This window comes from Copidosoma floridanum, unplaced genomic scaffold (genome assembly GCF_036245765.1).
Source record: "Copidosoma floridanum isolate Cflo_tuat_1 unplaced genomic scaffold, Cflo_Japanese_pri ptg000025l, whole genome shotgun sequence".
NCBI lineage: Eukaryota > Metazoa > Arthropoda > Insecta > Hymenoptera > Encyrtidae > Copidosoma > Copidosoma floridanum.
Window position 1 is genome coordinate 3,913,431 of NW_028321902.1, and position 18,401 is coordinate 3,931,831.

At 31.8% G+C, this 18,401-nt stretch overlaps 1 protein-coding gene across 1 annotated transcript; it reads right to left on the reverse strand.

Annotated features, from left to right (window-relative positions):
• Positions 1 to 5,235: 5,235 nt before the first annotated feature.
• On the reverse strand, positions 5,236 to 18,221 carry LOC106640949 (excitatory amino acid transporter 1). Its single transcript, XM_089595260.1, has 7 exons — positions 18,105 to 18,221; positions 8,741 to 9,138; positions 7,738 to 7,932; positions 7,484 to 7,667; positions 6,981 to 7,409; positions 6,727 to 6,861; positions 5,236 to 6,210 (listed from the first exon to the last, which is right to left on the reverse strand). Exons 1-7 carry the CDS (start codon positions 18,125 to 18,127, stop codon positions 6,048 to 6,050), a joined length of 1,527 nt encoding a protein of 508 aa, XP_089451386.1. The 5' UTR covers positions 18,128 to 18,221; the 3' UTR covers positions 5,236 to 6,047.
• Positions 18,222 to 18,401: the final 180 nt, after the last annotated feature.

The following is an 18,401-nucleotide window of genomic DNA, read 5'->3' on the forward strand; positions in this document are numbered from 1 at the left end:
TCAACTACCTTTTAAATTACCGACTTGACGGTAACGTAGAACACAAGTGACGCACGCATATGACAGTTGCCATCAGTAGTAAATTCAAGGTGATTGACTTACCGACCTAACGATAACATTGTAATATTTTCCCTATATGTAACAACGTAGAGCACAATCTAAAATTACTCGCTGGTTTAACGATTGCGGAACACACTCCAAATTTTACTGAAAATTTTTTTTTTTCAATTTACCTTAGATCATCAAAAAACCTAACGTTTCTAAACTTTCTAAAACAACGTTCCATTTTGCATTTTCTAGGTAATATGACTTTAAAACATCAAGAAACCTAATACTTCCAATCTTCCTCAAACTAAGTTTTTTTTTATTTTACCGAGGTAACAACAAATGACCTAAGAGCACGCAAAAATTTTACCAAATTTTCAAAATTAGGTTCGTCTTATTTTCCCGGTGAAGAACGACCTTAAAATACCGATGAACTTTATATTTCCAATTTTGCTGAAAGTTTTTTTTTTTTTTTTTATTTACCGAGCATCATTTTAGAATATAATTTTTTTTATTGCAGATATTATCAAGCGTTATACAGCAATTTTTTTGTGGCTCCTTTTTTTTTATCGCCATTGAACTGCGGAAAACAATCGTTCAGAAAATTGGATTTTTGCCAAAGGATTTTAGCTCGATTTGCGTTACTAAACTGTGTATACATTTTTTATTTTACTGGCTAGCTTCGTGTTTTTTTTTTTTTTTTACGTTTATAGTGATTTAAGTTAATTGGCGTGTTTATGAATCAGGAAAAAAAATCGTTTCCTACATTTGTTTAAACAAGTTCTTTATTTTTCCGAGTTACAACGATAGTAAATACATACACACATACATAGAACTTTTCTCACAAACGCTATACAGTGATTTATTATGCTTAAACCAACCCGTTTACTTTTTTTTTCAATTTTGTTTTTTTATTTTTATTCACACCTGTAGGTCATCTACGACTGTATGTATATATATTGTTTGTGTACTTTAACATTATTTACTTGAGCAATATAGCTTGTTACAAACCCAAAAAATATAGAGATACATTAAAAAATTATAATCTCAAAGTATTTTTATGTTAACAAAAATTTTTTTTTACCTTATAAATTACAACTTTCTTTTTGTTTTCAATTCTATTATGTGCTTCACTTTTTTTTTTTTTTTAAGCGAATCGTCTCAATATAACTAATGTGTATATTTTCTTTTAATATAATATAAGTTCAAAATTTATATAAATTGTCATTTGGTCAAAGTTTCTTGGGTCTGAATAAATTCATAGTATTTAAAAAAATATGGAGTTTTTAATCAATTAAAACAGAGTACTTTCATTTTTTTTTCTTTTTGTTACGTTATTGTTTACCATATGCATCGTAACGATATGCTGCGTTCGGATAGGATTTTTTTTTAAATTTATTTATTTATTTTTTTTTTTTTCATTTTTTCATTTTTTTTTTTTTTCTCTTTTAAGTAAGTCCACGAGAAGTATATACCGTGAATTTTCTATCGTACTTAATTTGTACAGTCTCTTTCCCGCTAGAATTGAGAAAGCAAATAATCTTTGTACTTTGATACAATTCATTGTTTATTGTCGGTGAAACGTATACAGGACGTCAAAACAAAATGCAAGAACCAGATAGACCTTTTTTTTGTTTTCAGGAGATAAACTATCTTTTGTAAATTGTCTCTTAAAAGTTCCAAAGGTAAAGTTGATTAAACGCTATATTATTATCATTTTTTTTCTTTTTTGTTGCGTCGTAGTTTCTGATTTTTTTCTTTTTTTGTTTTGTTTTTTGGTTTTCTTGTTTTTAATTATATTTTAGGTATACATTGTCATGCTGGTTACATAATACCAGCTTATACTTTCATCAAAGATCGCAGTTTTATTCACGAGATTATCTAGTATTGTCTTGGGTTTTTTATGCAATCGAACGTCGCGTTTCAATTCTCTGTAGTACCTGATAATTTACTACTATATCAATAAGTTAGTTGAACATCAACGCTTAAATCTTATTAATATTATTGTAATCTTGTATGAAATGACTATTTTTTTTTTTTTTTTTTTTTTTTTTTTCAATTTAAATGATAAAAACCACAAAAATATTTTTCATTGTTTGGTGGCATATTTTAACAACAATCTTTGGCGATTTCAACATATTCAACAATAAAATAATTTATTACTTTTAGTAGAATGGAAAAATTGTCTTTTTTCAATGTAGAGTAATTCCAAAAGTTTTAAATCGTGTCCAAGACTAAGCTCTAGTATCGTCTAAAAATTTTGTTCACAATAAATTGTTTGATCACAGATGCCGAGATTCGCTTCAATACTTTCTAATTTTTTTCGTCAATTAAATAATTTGGCTCGTTTCATATAATTTAAAAAAAATTTTAGTTCAATAATCTTGAACGAAAAAATTTTTAATTGTTAAATTTTAACAAAATCAATTATGATATGATGTTACAATTTTTTTTTTTATATATATACTTACAACGTACAATATGAGTTACAATATATTTTATATTCATTGATATGGAATGAGTTGATTATGATATTTTTAGTAATGTATACACATTTCAACTGGTGTTTAGAGTAATTAGAGCCTTTGGGAAAGCGATAATAACATTTTACCGACTGAGCTATGTTTCGTGAAATTTTAATGAACAGTGAAATTTTTAATATTCGTCTGCGTATTCGCCAAGCAATGTATATATTAATTTCTTTTAAAAAATACTTTGAATTTTTTTTTTTTTAATTTTTTTATCCCACAAAAATCTCAATCGGCAACTAACAGCTTCTAGCCTATTTGATATTAAAAATTGAACTTTCTATCAAATATTTTCGCGGCAGTGATAAATAAAGACCTAAAGCATGATGTACATATACTTTCTCATAATTGTGTATATTTTTGAAGTGTCGTATATATGTATATGTATGTAGACAACCGCAACGTGACCATGTAAAATTGAAGCTTGATATTGTCGTTCCAATTTGAAAAACGACTTGTATACAAACTTTAAAAAAGTTTCACAATTAAGCACAAGCTTTTTCTGCTCATTTTTACTCTTTTAAAAGCAGAATACGATAGTGAGCCACTACTTGCTTATGCAAATGCTGCAATTTTTTCGTTATACTGCAAAAAGGTCTTTCTTCGGCAAACAATAATTGTGTAAAATTGTGAAACACTCAATAACATATTTTTTTTTCTTTCTTTCTACGATAAAATTTCATATTTTGTTCAAAATTTGATTTTTTTTTACTTTCAGGTAATTTTTATAATCTGCGATGCAAAGGCGTTCACATTTTTTCGAGCATACGAGGTATGTGCACATTTCCTCTACACAATAATTATTTGATAAATATTTTCGTAATCTTACCTACATTAGAAAAAATAATTAGAACTTTCTTGATTACTTCCCAAAAATTCATGTATAATTTAAAAATTTGAAATTATATTTATAACTATTGTATGGAATGTCTGTGGCTTTATTAAAAAATTTTAACGCATCTAATGATTGTAGTAGTTTTGAAAAATTAAACAATTTGATTCACCTTTTTTTAATAATTTCATTCGATTTTTTTCGTTTTGTGCAATATATGCATGTACATTCACAGTACATTTTGATGCATTGTTTAATTTGTTGCTATGACTTTATTGTACGAATTAATATAAATCGACAAAATTCGTCGATTAAAATACTTTCAAGTTTGATTGTGCTCAGTTCAGTTTCCTATTGTCAAAATTGAAATTGACGAATGTTGCATAACACGTGCAATGAAACAATTTTTCAGTTTTCACTTTTTTTGCATTTTGGAAATTTTCATAAATTTTTTTTCTTATTCGTGTATTTCTACTGTTACTGGTTCTCTTCACAATGAAAAAATTCCTTTTGCGAAGAATTAGGCTAATCTTTAAATACGAATACAAATTCCACTCTCTGCGTACATTTTGTCCATTTAAAACGACACTTACATATATAATAAAGTTTTAAAATTTTAACACATCTTTTATTACAATAAAATTCATAACATCCAATTTCGACGTCTCGGACGCTTCGACATCACAATAATATACTTTAATTTTATTTCAATCCTTACGGATGATCTACACCCTTTTCTTTCATAATTAAAAAAAATTAAATAATTTAACTGTTAGTGATTAATTTATCAGCTTTTTTTCCTATACAGGATCGTTATACACTTGTAAAATTTAATAATTGTAATATCCAACTTAATTTAATCTGTAAAATTATTTATAATTTTTTACTGCTATTTGTCAATACTTTTTCATTAATTTTCCATAAACATGTTGTTTTACGTGTTTTTCATGCAGCAATCAACGTTTATACGTTGCTTGCTATTTTTTTTAACTAGTTAAAATCGCATGTCTAATATATATTATGATTATTCAACATTTAAGGTTAAATGATCAAGTTTTTTTTTCAAGCAAAAAAATTTGAAACTACTTGTTTGAATATTATTATAAAATTACACTTACTTGAAACGAAATTTTTTTGATTATATTATACTATTTTATGTTTCTCTTGATGCCTTTTTTATACTGCAAGATGAACTTTGCACTTGTTCACTATTTTTGACTTTTTAATCATTGTTTTCACGCATTACAAGGTTTAGTTTGGTAATGCGATAAAATTAATATTATAAAAATGCGATAGCCTACAGATTCGAAGTTACTACTAGTTAGCTAATGGTAATAATTAATAAATATATTTATATATACTCGTTTACCGTAATAAAACGCTCATTAATTAAACTACGCGTGTATTTGTCTATATATATGTACAATACACACATATTTGCATATTTTACACAGCACAGCTGCAACGCATGCTCGTGATATTTTTGCGTTTAATTTTAATAATCAATTCTTGATGTAATCAGGTTTGGTTCATGCACGTGTACATAATATTATCAACTCGACATTTTTTTTGTTTGTAAGGTATACGCGCAATTCCATTTGGGAAGAAAAAAAACACATTTTATGTAAGCATATTGTGGCTAGAACACTTGGGCGATTAATTGGAAACGAAATAATATATTTGAAGAAAAAGACTTTGAAACGCTCATTTTTTGATAAATATTATTGTTAAACTAGAATTAAAAAAAAAAAAGATTCCATTTTTTATACATCATAAACTAGTGAAATATTTTCATGACGTACCGATTATTGGAAAATAAAATCTTTTTTTTTTTTTTTTTGTTAAACAATTTTAATAAATCCATGTAATGAAACTGTTATTTACACTATATGTTGATGATAATATTTTTAAAGTCTCCGATCGTTGTCGATTTGTAAGTAAAATAAATTATGCATACTTAACTAGAATCAATTGTGTTAAATTAATTTGAACAATGTATAAATAACTCGAAAAATATTCAAAATCAATCAACAATGTGCGAACGATGTACAGGTTTTATATGTATATATGGCACGAAACAAATTGTAAAAGCGTATTCGGGAAATGCACCTTCAATGGTGCGTTGGCATCATTTTTTTTTGTTGCTCATTCTTTATTTGGCATACTTGGTTAACTTCCCCAAACTTACTCGCTCGGGATTATATATTTATATTTTACGTATTGTCTCTATAACACATGTATACTGTTTTTCTTAGTATAGTTGAAAAAAAAAAAAAAAATCTATAGGCAACAAAAACCCTGCAATTGAATTACCACGGTGTACATCTACAATGAAACAAAACAAAAAACAGCTGTATTTTTATGATACGAAAAATCGTCCCTTTTTTTCTTCTCTAAAACAATGACTCGCCGATTTCTCACAAGTGGAAACCGCCTCTCTTCTCCAACACCCAATATAAAGTTCCGCAGCAACAAAACGCGCGCGCTTGACACGCTCCTATTTGTAGGTAATAATATATATGTGTATATATATATATATATATTTTTTTTTTGCTCGAGTTATCTCTCGCTCGACACTTATAATTTTTTTTCCCGCAGCTGTAGTTCTCGGATTTAGTTTACAGCTCCGTGGGGGCATCGTCTCATATCGACGTTGCGTGGTTGTTGTCGCCCCCTCCGCCGTTCTGGCTCTGGCTCTGGCCAGTGTGATGCGGAAGCGCCGCGAGCTCGTTTCTACTGAGGTGGTTGACGATACCGGCGCCCAACGAGTCGCCCACTACGTTGACAGTCGTTCTGCACCGGTCCCTGGAGGAATCGGAGCAACAATGTCGTATTTTTTCATAAATCATTACATTTATTATTCGTTTGGACAACAACAGGAAGTTTGGTAGGTCACAAAAAACTCCCATTGGTCAATCGACGCTGATTTCAACGCTGAATCAGCTCAGAAATCAACACGGAAATCAGTCATAAATACATCGTTGATTCGGTGTTGAATCATTGGTGACTCATCGTTGATGCAGCGTTAATTTAGGATTTAATTAATTAATTAAGAAAAATTATGGCATCAGGCTTAACGAAGAATCAGTGTTAAATCAATGCTAAATCAACGTTGAATCAACGATGTACTTCACGATCGATTTCAGGGTCCATATATTTACTGATTCAGCATTGAATCAGCGTTTATCTGACGTTGATTCAACATTGAGATTTTTAATAGGGATAAGACAACTTCATATCTTAGGCAATCAGTTATTTTTTTAGCAGTTCAATAAAGTATGCACGTGAACATTCTCAAAAAGCGAAAGAAAATAAACTCACAGCAGCCAATCGATGGCAAGGATCAAAGAAATATCCCCAGATGGAAGTCCAACGGTGTCCAGCACCATGACCATCGTGACCAGGCCGGCTTGAGGGATACCGGCAGCACCGATACTCGCCGCGGTTGCGGTAATACTACAAATGGACCAATAAGTAGCGCAATTCATCGTTGCTTTCATTAAAAAAAAAAAAAAAAAAAAAAAAAAAAAAAAAAAAAAAAAAAAAATTGGTTCAGCGAACCCACAATGGCTCACCTGATGGCAACCAATTGTCCGAAGCTGAGGACCGTGTGGCGAACTTGGGCTATGAAGATGGCCGCGACAGCCTCGTAGAGGGCAGTGCCGTCCATATTGATCGTGGCTCCGATGGGCATGACGAAACGCGTGACGCGCGGATCCACGCCGTTCCGATCCTCAAGACAAGCTATGGCCACGGGCAGGGTTGCCGAGCTCGAGGAGGTGCCAAAAGCCGTGGCCATTGCCTGGGCCATGTTGGAGATGTAAGTGAAGGGATTCTTGCGCGTGAATATGAAGTATATCGAGGGTAGGACCAGAAAACCGTGGATGCACAGGCCTATTATCACGGTCATAAAGTACATGCCCAGTTGCTGGACCACGTCGCCCAGGGAGTCCATTTCGACGATCTTGGAGGCCACCAGGAACATGACACCAATCGGCGACAACCTGAAAGTTGATAATCAACCAATTATTTGTTGGTATGGTTGTAAGGGTTGATCTTTTGGCTTAGTCAAACTTACCAAACGACCCAGTTAGTGATGATCATCATGGCAGTAGACAGGGTCTCGAAGAAACTGAGCAGTGGTTTTCCGTTGCCTCCCATTTTACCGAGGGTTATTCCCAATACGGTGGAAAAGACAACGAGACCGAGGATGTTGGTACCCGATTCCGTCGACGGCACGATTTTCCAGGTGTACTTGTCGTCTGGACGTACGAGCAATGGTACATTATCATTATTATCATACACAGATCATAGTGGTGATGACGATCTTACCGTAATTACTGCCGGGTCCCATCTCGATCTTGGTTTGGTGTTGGGCGATGCAAGCCTCGACGAGGTTGGGCGGGAACATGTTTCTCACGAGATCCATGAGAGTGTCGACCGTGGTGACGTTTCTGGGCGCCCGGTCGCTCGAAGATCCACGATCCTGTTTGGTTCCCGGCTGAATGGTCACCACCAGTATGATACCTTGTTTTGAGGTGACATCGAGCAAACAAAAAATAAAGTTCGTCACAAGGACACGAGGTTTCTATAGTGGAAATGTGTATTTGCAAGAGATTCAATGGCTCCTCTGAGTCGCTTGAGGAGGGAGTTATGGGTTTCGAGTCTTCTAGTAAAACATTATTTTTTTCGAGTTTTTTTCCGATGGAATTAGTCACCGGAATTCCAAAAAAACCTATTATTTTGTTTTAAGACGAATAGTGAATTTCTTGGGATGATATTTCGACCTTCAGTGGCTTCCTTTCCGGGGGAGACCAATACCTCGCCAGTTTAATTAGACAGGGTCTCTCACGAATTACTTGCACCCCAATCGAACATTAAATTTGTTAATAATTAATGATAAGTGATAACAACTGATCAGAAGAAATATTTAATAAAAAAACTTTTTTCCCTTATAAGTCACTTATCAGACGAGACAAAAAGAATTGATGACAACTATTTTATTTATTGTAAATTATTATTAATAAATCATTGTTGATAAAAATGACTTGTTGTGATTTAACGAGGGAGTAAAACTAAATTTTTCGATTGAATTGAAAAAAAAAAAAGATAATATACGTATTAGACCGATAAATGTTACTATTTATTTTTAATTTTTATCGAGCGAATGAGATGATTTTCGCGTGAGATATACTTGGGAAAAGAGAAGGGAAAATGATAAGACGACGTTGATCTTGGGATGCGTAAAATTCTTGGCAGTGGGTACGTGACGTTGAATCTAGTGCAAAACAATGAAACATTGGTATATATCGTATCGGAAAAGCATCGTACGAACCCAGTATAACGGCACTAACGGTGGTGAGCATGTAGTAGACGATGGCCCGACCGCCGATCTTGCTGCTGAGGGACAAGTCGAGCGAGCCAATGGCGGATATGAGGCTGGCCATTATGAGGGGCAGTATCAAGCTCTTGAGCATCCGGAGGAAGAGCTCGCCGATGTAGTTGATGTACATGATCTCGCGCTCGGACCACTTGGCGCTCCGCGAGTTTTTCAACACGAGGCCGAGAGCGATGCCCGACACCACGCCCGAGACGGTCAGCATCGTCAACGCGTTGTGCTTCAGGAAACCGGTCATTTTTTCACGGGCGCTGCGGGGCAGTCGACTCGGCTGCTGGGGGTAGTACGAGCTGCGCTCCACCTTTGTTTGGCCGTCCATGCCGGACAGTGGCGACCTGCCAAAGGGATATTGAAGCTTTGAGCTTTTTTTTTTTTTTTTTTTTTTTTTTATTGATTAAATTGCAGATTCGTGCATTTACTTTTAATTTGAAACCCCAACCCCCTCGAGGGAGTTTTTTTTAATTACTTGCAGAAGAAAAAAAAAATCAATCGTATTAACATGATTGAAGAGAGACTTTGGCGTCTATAGGGAGTTTTCGAGAGAGCGGAGTCGATTTTGGAGGAGGTCGGGGAACAAAAAAAATTATAGGCTTCCGATGAAACGAATGGCTCTACGGAATCTCTGGAGATTGATGTCATTCGGCACGTGCAGGCGTTTGACCTTGAATTTTTTTTTGACAATGTCGCGACATCCTTCTTGAAAATTGGTGCTTTTTCATTGTTCATCTTTTTTTTTCTTTCATGCTTTGTTCCAGGGGATTGTCGGGTTTGGGCACGGATACTTTTTAAAATTTTTTTAAATGTATTTTTTTTACCACGATTAAATGAGATATTTATGTTCCAAAAAAATTTTTTTTTTAATCATTACTACAATAACACAGTATTTTTTAACAATTTTTTTTCAGCCGCAACGATTGAAAAAAAATAATGATTTATAAAAAAAAAAGGTAAAAGGATCTGTATTTTTTATTTAAAATTCTCTAATATTCTTATAATCATAACAATAAAATAAAGTATTATCATTTTTTACTTAGAATACTTTAATATTTCAAATAAAACCTTTTTTCAAATAACAAATTAAAGTAGTTTAGTAATGAATGAAGTAAAGTATTTTAGTATTTTATTTAAAATATCTTGCAGTAAACTTTTATTTCTAGAATTTATATAGCATTTATCTGTAGTGAAAAATTTTTATTGCAAAAAATACATTTTTTTAGTAAAAAGAATCTATACTGCTGAGGAGAAATAATTTTTTTAAGCATTAAAAAAAGTAAATAAATAAATAAACTAATTGAACTATCGATTGATTACAATTCAGAGAAAAGTCCCACATCATAGTTAACTACTAAAGTTGAATACAAACAAATAAGAAGAAAATCAGCGACGACATTTTGGCGTAGGTTTATTTTTTTAGTTTGCTACTGAACCTAAGATATTTATATAATATGTATATGATTGAAAATGTTCAACAACAAATAATTGATCAAAAGGTCGTAGAACCTGAATTGTTAACCAGGATGATATTAAAACGAGAAGAAATTACCCTTATACAAACACACGCACAAACTACTGGATCACTCCAGATGCGCTCCATTCCTCCTCGCTCGTGTTTGTATTATTCTTTTTTTTTCTTTTTTTTTTTTTTTTTTTTTTTTATTACTCACAAGTGCATACAGGATGTGACGCTATTATTTACTTGAAAGATACTCGTGCCCTTAAAACACCGAGCTAGAATTGAATAATTTGATTCTTGCGCCGATATCCTGCTATCCGCTTACTACATCGTTTACTCGGTGACATTTTCCGTTTACTTATTTTTATTTGTTTAAACAATAAAACATGCGTAGTTTCAAAAATTTCTCAACTACGCGTAAGTATTTAAGATTTGAAAAAAAAAAAAATTTTTTTTTGTAAGTAAATCACATTCAATTACGCTCTTTCAAGATTTCACGTTGTCAGTCGCGTGCGCGTAAACGAATGAAGTAGCATCAGAACAATGAGGCTGAAACATTTTTATCCCTCCCATTTCTCCAAGCGTGGGCTTGAGTTCCGGGCGCTAAGCTAATTAGGTAATTTCGTGAAAAAAGCTGCTTCGGAAAGTTTATAATCATCCGGATGACCATGTGAATCCTAAGGAAAAAAAAAAAAAAAAAAAAAAAAAAAAAACAAGCGGCTAAATTTTTGCATCCAAGGCACGACAATCTTATTTCATACCTGAGCAAAATGTACAATCGCATTCGTATAAGTTTAAACAAATTTTTTTTTATTAAAAATTATTTTTAAATGCTCGTTGCCATTTCATAAAAATTGTAATTTAAATAAAAGTGAACGGCACAAAAAACTTGTATTTCCATGAGAACTACATTTTTTCGACCATATACATACCTTTAATACAAACTAATCTAAAAATATGTAAAGCTAGGAAAGTTAGTAAACATTATTTATAAAAAAAAAAAAAAGAGTATGCTAGCTTTATAATCAGGTGTCCGAAATGGCAAGTATTAAGTGGTCACCTATACAAGTACTGACCTCCGGTGACAACAGAAACACCTTAGCTATGCATTGATAACGCCTCTATCTCTTTTTATCTTTATCTCTTCGGTCAGACGTCAAAGCAGTCGTGCCTATTTATTAAAAATCTCGATGAAAAAGAAAAAAAAAAAAAAAAAAATAGCAGCGTCCAAATAATAATAAATTCGAGGTGTAACTAGCACTTGCGTCACAGTGTGTAGAGTAGGTTGGCTATCCATACTCGGCCCTGACGCGCGGCTCACAAATTACACATCCCTCTTTTGCTCTAGTCGTGTAATATAAAGCACACCGCTGGGCCGTTGTATATTGCTCTGATGCGGGACGCGGATAATAATGAAGGAAAAATTATACACCCAGTGGCTTCTTGTTTGATGCACTGTAGGTATACGTATACGTACGTGGACCCTATTTGGACATGATCCCTTTTGTTGGTAATATTTTACGATATTGATATGGTTATTGATTCATCGTCGAATGACATTATATCGTCGCCTCTTGCAAAAAACAGTACGATTAAGTTTTGATTTTTTTATTGAATTTTTCTATGTTAGTCATTTTTAAACGATAAAAATCATTTTCACACAATAATAATTTTGTTAATTTAAAAATAAAAACAAATTTTTCCAAAAATCCAAATTGTACAAATTATTTTTCGTAATGAAGCTAGAATAATAATTTGTTTGCATTTTCCAAAAAAACAAAAAGTTTTTTTTAGCTAATCACTTATCGATTGACTTGATGACACGCATGTGAAAAGCCATTTTTTTGCATATACTATACTATAATAGCCGCAAATAACTTGCTATTATTTACTTATCATATTATTAGATTGCTACTCTACATTGTCCTTATTTTTATATTTAAAATTTTTTTGTTCAGATGTTTTTCCACTTCGTTCTACATAACTATGTAAGTGTGCTTATTAGGGCGTTCATTAATTCCCAAATATTTTTTAGTCACATACCGACTGAAATCTTTTCGATGCCTAAAATGAAAAACATAATTATTAGACCCGAATGCAAATAAAATCAACACATGCCGCCGGATGCATTTTGATTTCTTATTTGAATAATATGGAATTTTTAACAATGTTTGGAAATAAATTTTTTAACAATTCTAATGATTTTAGTCCGTTTAATAATTATTAAATTCTACTTATTAGAACTATTTCCACATTTTTAAAAAGAGATTTAGGTAAAACAAATTTGTTAAATAGTTTAAAAATTTGAAAAAAATTACAAAAATTGTACAATTACCTTCAAGAAATTTTTCACTTCAGAAAAACCCAAGAAAATTTCCAAAAATAGTGTTAACTCTGCTTAATATGATTTAATAATGTTTTAGAAGATTACAAATCATAAAAATGGTTTAAAAAAAGTGTTTCTAGAAATTGTTAAAAAATGTATGTTATTTAAATAGAATTTATAATTGGGATACCGTATGAGTAAAAAATAGAATTTGTAAAATAATTTTGCAAGTTAAAAGAAATTTTTTAAAATACCAAAAATTGTAGAATTACCTTCAAAAAATTTTTCACTTCAGAAAAATCCAAGAAAAATTTCAGAAATAGTTCTAACTGTGATTATTATGATTTAATAATGTTTTAGCGGATTAAAAATCATAAAAAAGTTTTTGAGAAAACTATTTCTAGAAATTGTTAAAAATTTTATGTTATTAGAATATAATTTGCATATCGTACGTTACAATAATATTCAAACGGCATATCGAATGATTTAGAAATAAAATTTATAAAATAATTTTACAAGAGGTAAAAAAATTACAAAAAATACCAAAAAAACTTCCCTACGTAACAGTAGAATTATCTTCAAAAATTTTTTTCACTCTAAAAAACCCAAGTTAAATTCCATAGATGGTTCTAACTCTACTTAATTCGATTTAGTAATTTTTAAGCGATTTGATTCAATATTTAAAAATCATAAAAATGATTAAATAAATTATTTCTAGAAATTGTTAAAAATATTACGTTATTTAAATAGAATATTAAAATAGGATATCGTATGACTTAAAAATAAAGTTTGAAAAATAATGGATACTCTAGTGCTGAAAGCTTATAAATTTTAATAAACGAATATACCATATAGAACGAGCACATTCAATTTGACGAACGTGACCGACAAGTGATGGGTAAAAGAGCGAGTGTAACACCTTTACCTACAGTTTTAAAGCGATTTTGATTCTCCTACGTTTTGTATTTATTTATTGAGCTTTCGATGACGTGTTTTTGTAAGCACAGTACCATTAAGATCGTTTTTATAAAATATTGACTTATGTTTTGAATTTCTTGGATGACGTAATGAGTCTAGGGGAAAATAAAAATCTTGACCCTGACAGACACACATCGTGGAACGTGCTATGAAGTTAATCTGCGATGAGAAATGAATAGAAGACGCGTTTCCTCATTAGAAGTTTAGAAGATGATATAAGATATAATACTAATAATAGTACAAGCTGAGCGTATCACATGTTTAAGAGGCACAAAAGAGTCACCTCACATACAGAGATAAATCGACGACGTGATTCTTATTTTATATTTCAAATGATACTTTGCCAGAAGACTTTTTGTTTGGCTGTGTATAAGTGGTTTGAAAAATATTTGGACGCATTGTAAAATTTTTTTAAATCTATTTTTCAATTACTCGTCAACTAGTTTTTAACGGAGCTGGAAAATGAAGCGTGAAAAGCATTGCAAAAGAGAAACTACGTTTGGCACCAATGAAAAATTTCTTCACTTCCTTTTTATCATCGCAAAATACTAAGGTTTAAAAATAAATACAACAAAGGACGGAAATTTTTACACTTTTATTTCTGCAAAAAATTATGTTTCAATTGCACCTTTACGACCATGGAAAAAAAAGAAACACTTAGACCAAAAAAAAAAAAAAATTGTACAACCAAAACATTGTGTCAGCCCTTGAAAATTGCTTATACGATGAATTTAGTAAATTAAAAAAAAAATAAAAATATTGACATTCAGATTCCTGGCATCCTCTCAGAGATTAACGAGACCCACGTAGCGAAACAAAATCTTAAGAAATACATTTTCGCGCCACGCGCAGTCGTCTTTCGTGCAAAAATAATCACAGCAAACTTCCGACACATTCATTAATACACGTTAGTATATTCCGGTACGAGCAAACCCAGACAGAACAAAAGCCATCATCTCCCTCGGCTCTATATAAATACGCAGATATATATACGCACAATGAAGTCGTAAAGGCGCGAGCGCGAGATTTATTAGTCCATGGCTCGCGTGTTGATGCCGTGCAAGCAAAGCCGAAGCTTTTGAACTTGGCTCCTTCCCTCCCCGAGAATCAGCAGAGTTGCCCATTTATTTATACACCTGTTGCTTCTTTCCCCTCCAAGGTGTACATACAGGCGTTTTAGTGCGTAGGTGTGCTGCACCCCCCGTGGCCTAAAGCTTCGTTGGTATACTAAAAGCTACTCTCTTTGACGCAGAGCTTTTTTTTTAAAATTGGTCTTTGTAATATTTGTTTGCCCAAAGCTTTTGGTCTTTTTTAGCCCTACATTGTGTTTTTTTGTGTGTTTTTTTCAATTAATTGAGATCTAATAAAATAGATTTAAAAATTTCGTGAAATAAATGTGATGATTATATGAATAGAAAATTTCAGCGCATCGTGAACGAACAAATATTTCAAAATTTCTATTTATTATTGTCATTTTTGGTATCGCTATTTTTATAATTTATTTTCATTTATTATTACTTATTTGTAAAAAAAAAAGTTCATTGGATTAAGAAAAAATAATGCTTTTTTATTGAAGAACTTTCGAAATTCCGTTTATTAATTTTGTCTTCCACATGTCAAAAAAGCAAAAAAAGTAAAACCAAATTATAAAATGTTTTGCTTTAAATTATTTCGTAATTCATGTCAAAAATATAATGAATGATCTAAAAAATGATTGTAAAATGCAAAAATATTCTGTATTAGTAAACGAACGATTTTTTATGTGACCAACGAAATTATTTTAAAATCACTAACGAAATCTCGTGAATCTTCTTCCATGATTACAAAGAAAACATTTTTTTTATTCATTCCATCGATTATTTCAGATTATCTCACTCGTGTTGCAACATAAAAATCCCACTGCATTTTCCAAAAGCGCCACTACATGCTTTTCTTACATGTACTCGTAGTAAAGTTTCATCCGATTCCGAAAAAAAAAAAAAAAATAAATAAATCACAGATCCCCAAACCAATTCCAATCTCGAGAAAGATAAGTCGTCTTCGAAAAGTCCAAGATTGACTCCCCACCATACCAGATACTTTCGACCCCAAAGTGAACGAACAAACACGACAGTCAAAGCACATATATACACATAGCTATTTACGTGTAAGCCGATACACAGGCGATGAAAATGTGAAAAGCTCGTAACCAACCCCCCTTGTGAGCATATAATATACTGTGCACACACGCGCGCCTTTCCCTCGTTTTTTTTTTTTTTTTTTTTTTTTTCGTGTACGCCCACAACTCCCCTTTTTTCGGGTGAAAAGCTTTTCACGCGTCATTATGTGGCCCGGCGGTGGCTGATGGCGAAATATGGTTCTTTATGGTTTATTCATGCCGAAGTGTTGTGGATTCAATAGAAATATAACTAATTTTTTTTTTTTTTTTCCCAGCCCATCAGGTTGAGAGGGTGAAAAACACGTAGGCCGTATACACGTACTGTGTGTATTAATAAAATTCTATGGACAAAATTTTTGTAGTGTATTACGAGTGTGGTTTCAGTGCTTTTTTACATTACTTTACGTAATCGAGTATTCAAATTAATTGAAATAAAGTTCTTACGGTTGAGCACTTGAGATTTGCAATCGAAGGAGTTTTGTCAAGTTCTGAAAACATTATTTTTGTTACAATGTTTTTTACGTTTCATTCAATTTATGTATGTGGGGAAAAAAAATTTATTTTTTTACAGAAAATCTCATTTGTTGGAAATTGCAGTCGTACCTTTGATACGTATAGTGTTAATTTTTTATATTTATAAGATTTTTATCTGTTCGATGACAAGTGGTCCAAAAAATCCCTTAAGAGGATCAGTCTTTTGATTAAATCGTGAAGAGATAAAAAAAAAATCATCCTCCCTCTTCATTTTCGTTCAACCTTATTTTTTCTCATCTCGAGCGAGTATTTTTTATATTTATCTGAAATTTCAACAAAGTCAAGAGCACTTTTTTTTCCTTTTAAAACAATAACAACATCTTTATTACATTTCTGTTTCTGGCACTTTGTTAAACCCACAGAACTCCACTTTTTTTCGAGCATATTTTATTTTTTAGTCTTTTTGCACGAGTGAAAAATCTTGGCGCGAAAAATTGTTTTGATTAATTAGACAAAAAAAATTTAAAAAAAAGTTCTGCTAGCTAAATAAAAATTGCTTTCTAACTTACACACCTTTGTCGTATATTTACACGTTGTGAATTTTACCTTTTTTTTTCATCGCGTATGAAAATTGGTGAGATAACAGCATTGAATTCTCTAGTTATTATTTTATATTTAAATTTCTCTAATCAATACTGAACGAAGATACAAAGTTCATCAAGTTTACTCACGTACGGAGCGTATGATAATATAGTATGACGTAAAATAAACTTATTGCGCATATATCCACTTGTAATGCACGCACTATGGCATAGTTACACACGTGTATTAAAAATGCGAGGCCGAGTCTCGAACGTGTATAAATATCACATCGTCTCCTTTGCATGATGTACGCTAATACCTTGCGTACCACGATATCATAATCATGTACGTACACGTATAGGTATGTATTATAAGCACGGGCCTTTATGTAGACCTCGTGTACGCTCACCGCATGTGTAGCGTCAGCGCGTCTGCCTCTCACGTTCGTCTCGCTTTACCGTGTTTGTTATACTATGTGCAGGCATGAGAGCCAATGACGCCTCGTTCAGCCTGGACACTATTTTTTTTTTTTTTTTTTTTTATTTATTTATTTTTATTTATAAACAAATGGCAAAGTTCTCGTTTTATTGATTTGTCAATTTGATGTTGTAGTTTGCATGATACATCATAACAAGCAGACTTGCATACGATTGTTAAATAAAAATTTTGAAAGTTAATTTTTTTTTTTTATCGTAACGCATTTTTTTCTAACGTATTTCAGTTGAAAATAGTGTGATTTATACTTTAGGGGGAAAAAAATTGTATGAAATATTTTAAATATAAGGCATATTATAAATGGTACTGATAATGATAAAAAAAATAATTCATGAGTGATGATAATCATAATAAAAAAAATTTTCCGCCCAAATAATGCGTAGTACGTGTAGAAAAACTTCGTCATGGACACTTTTTTAATTTTTCTAGCAATATAACTTTTTGCTGAAAATATAATGGGTTTATCATGCTGAAAAAATTTGATTTTTCATTACTTTTTCATTATTTATTGTTACACTGTGTTCAGTAAAAAATTTTCCAGAAAAAACAATGCATTTCAATTTGACAAAAAAAAAATTAATGTACTGGAAAAATTATTTAAATACTCGACTTCAAATACTTAACAATAAACTTTGCACTCATCTGCCAGATAAAAAAATCTTTTTTTCTGAGTTATTAATGATAAATGGATTTCCAGAAAATATACTATTATTTTTCTCCAAAAAAAGCCTACTCCCTCGAAAAAAAAAAAAAAAACAAAAAAAAAAAAAAACACGAAACATTCGCGTACGTATACGTATTACAAATGTAGTCAACTTATCAGTCGCGTACTCACAGTTCGGTGGCCACGTTTTCCATGTTTCCTCGGTATCCTCTAAAAGCTCCCTGGAGGCAAAACAGCGATTTTCTCTCGACGAAGCTCCGATCCTCGTGCTCGAGTTAAAAGTCCTAAAAAAAAAACAAAAAAAAAAACACAATAGTACCTCTTCATGAGACAACACCATTCGCGCACAGCCATGATAAATACCTCAAAAAAATCTCGAGCTTTCACACGCGCATAATCCAATCGAGGAGAGGGGAAAAAAAATAAAAAAGCTCGCATGAGAAGCGTATCGCACGCACCGGAGAGAAA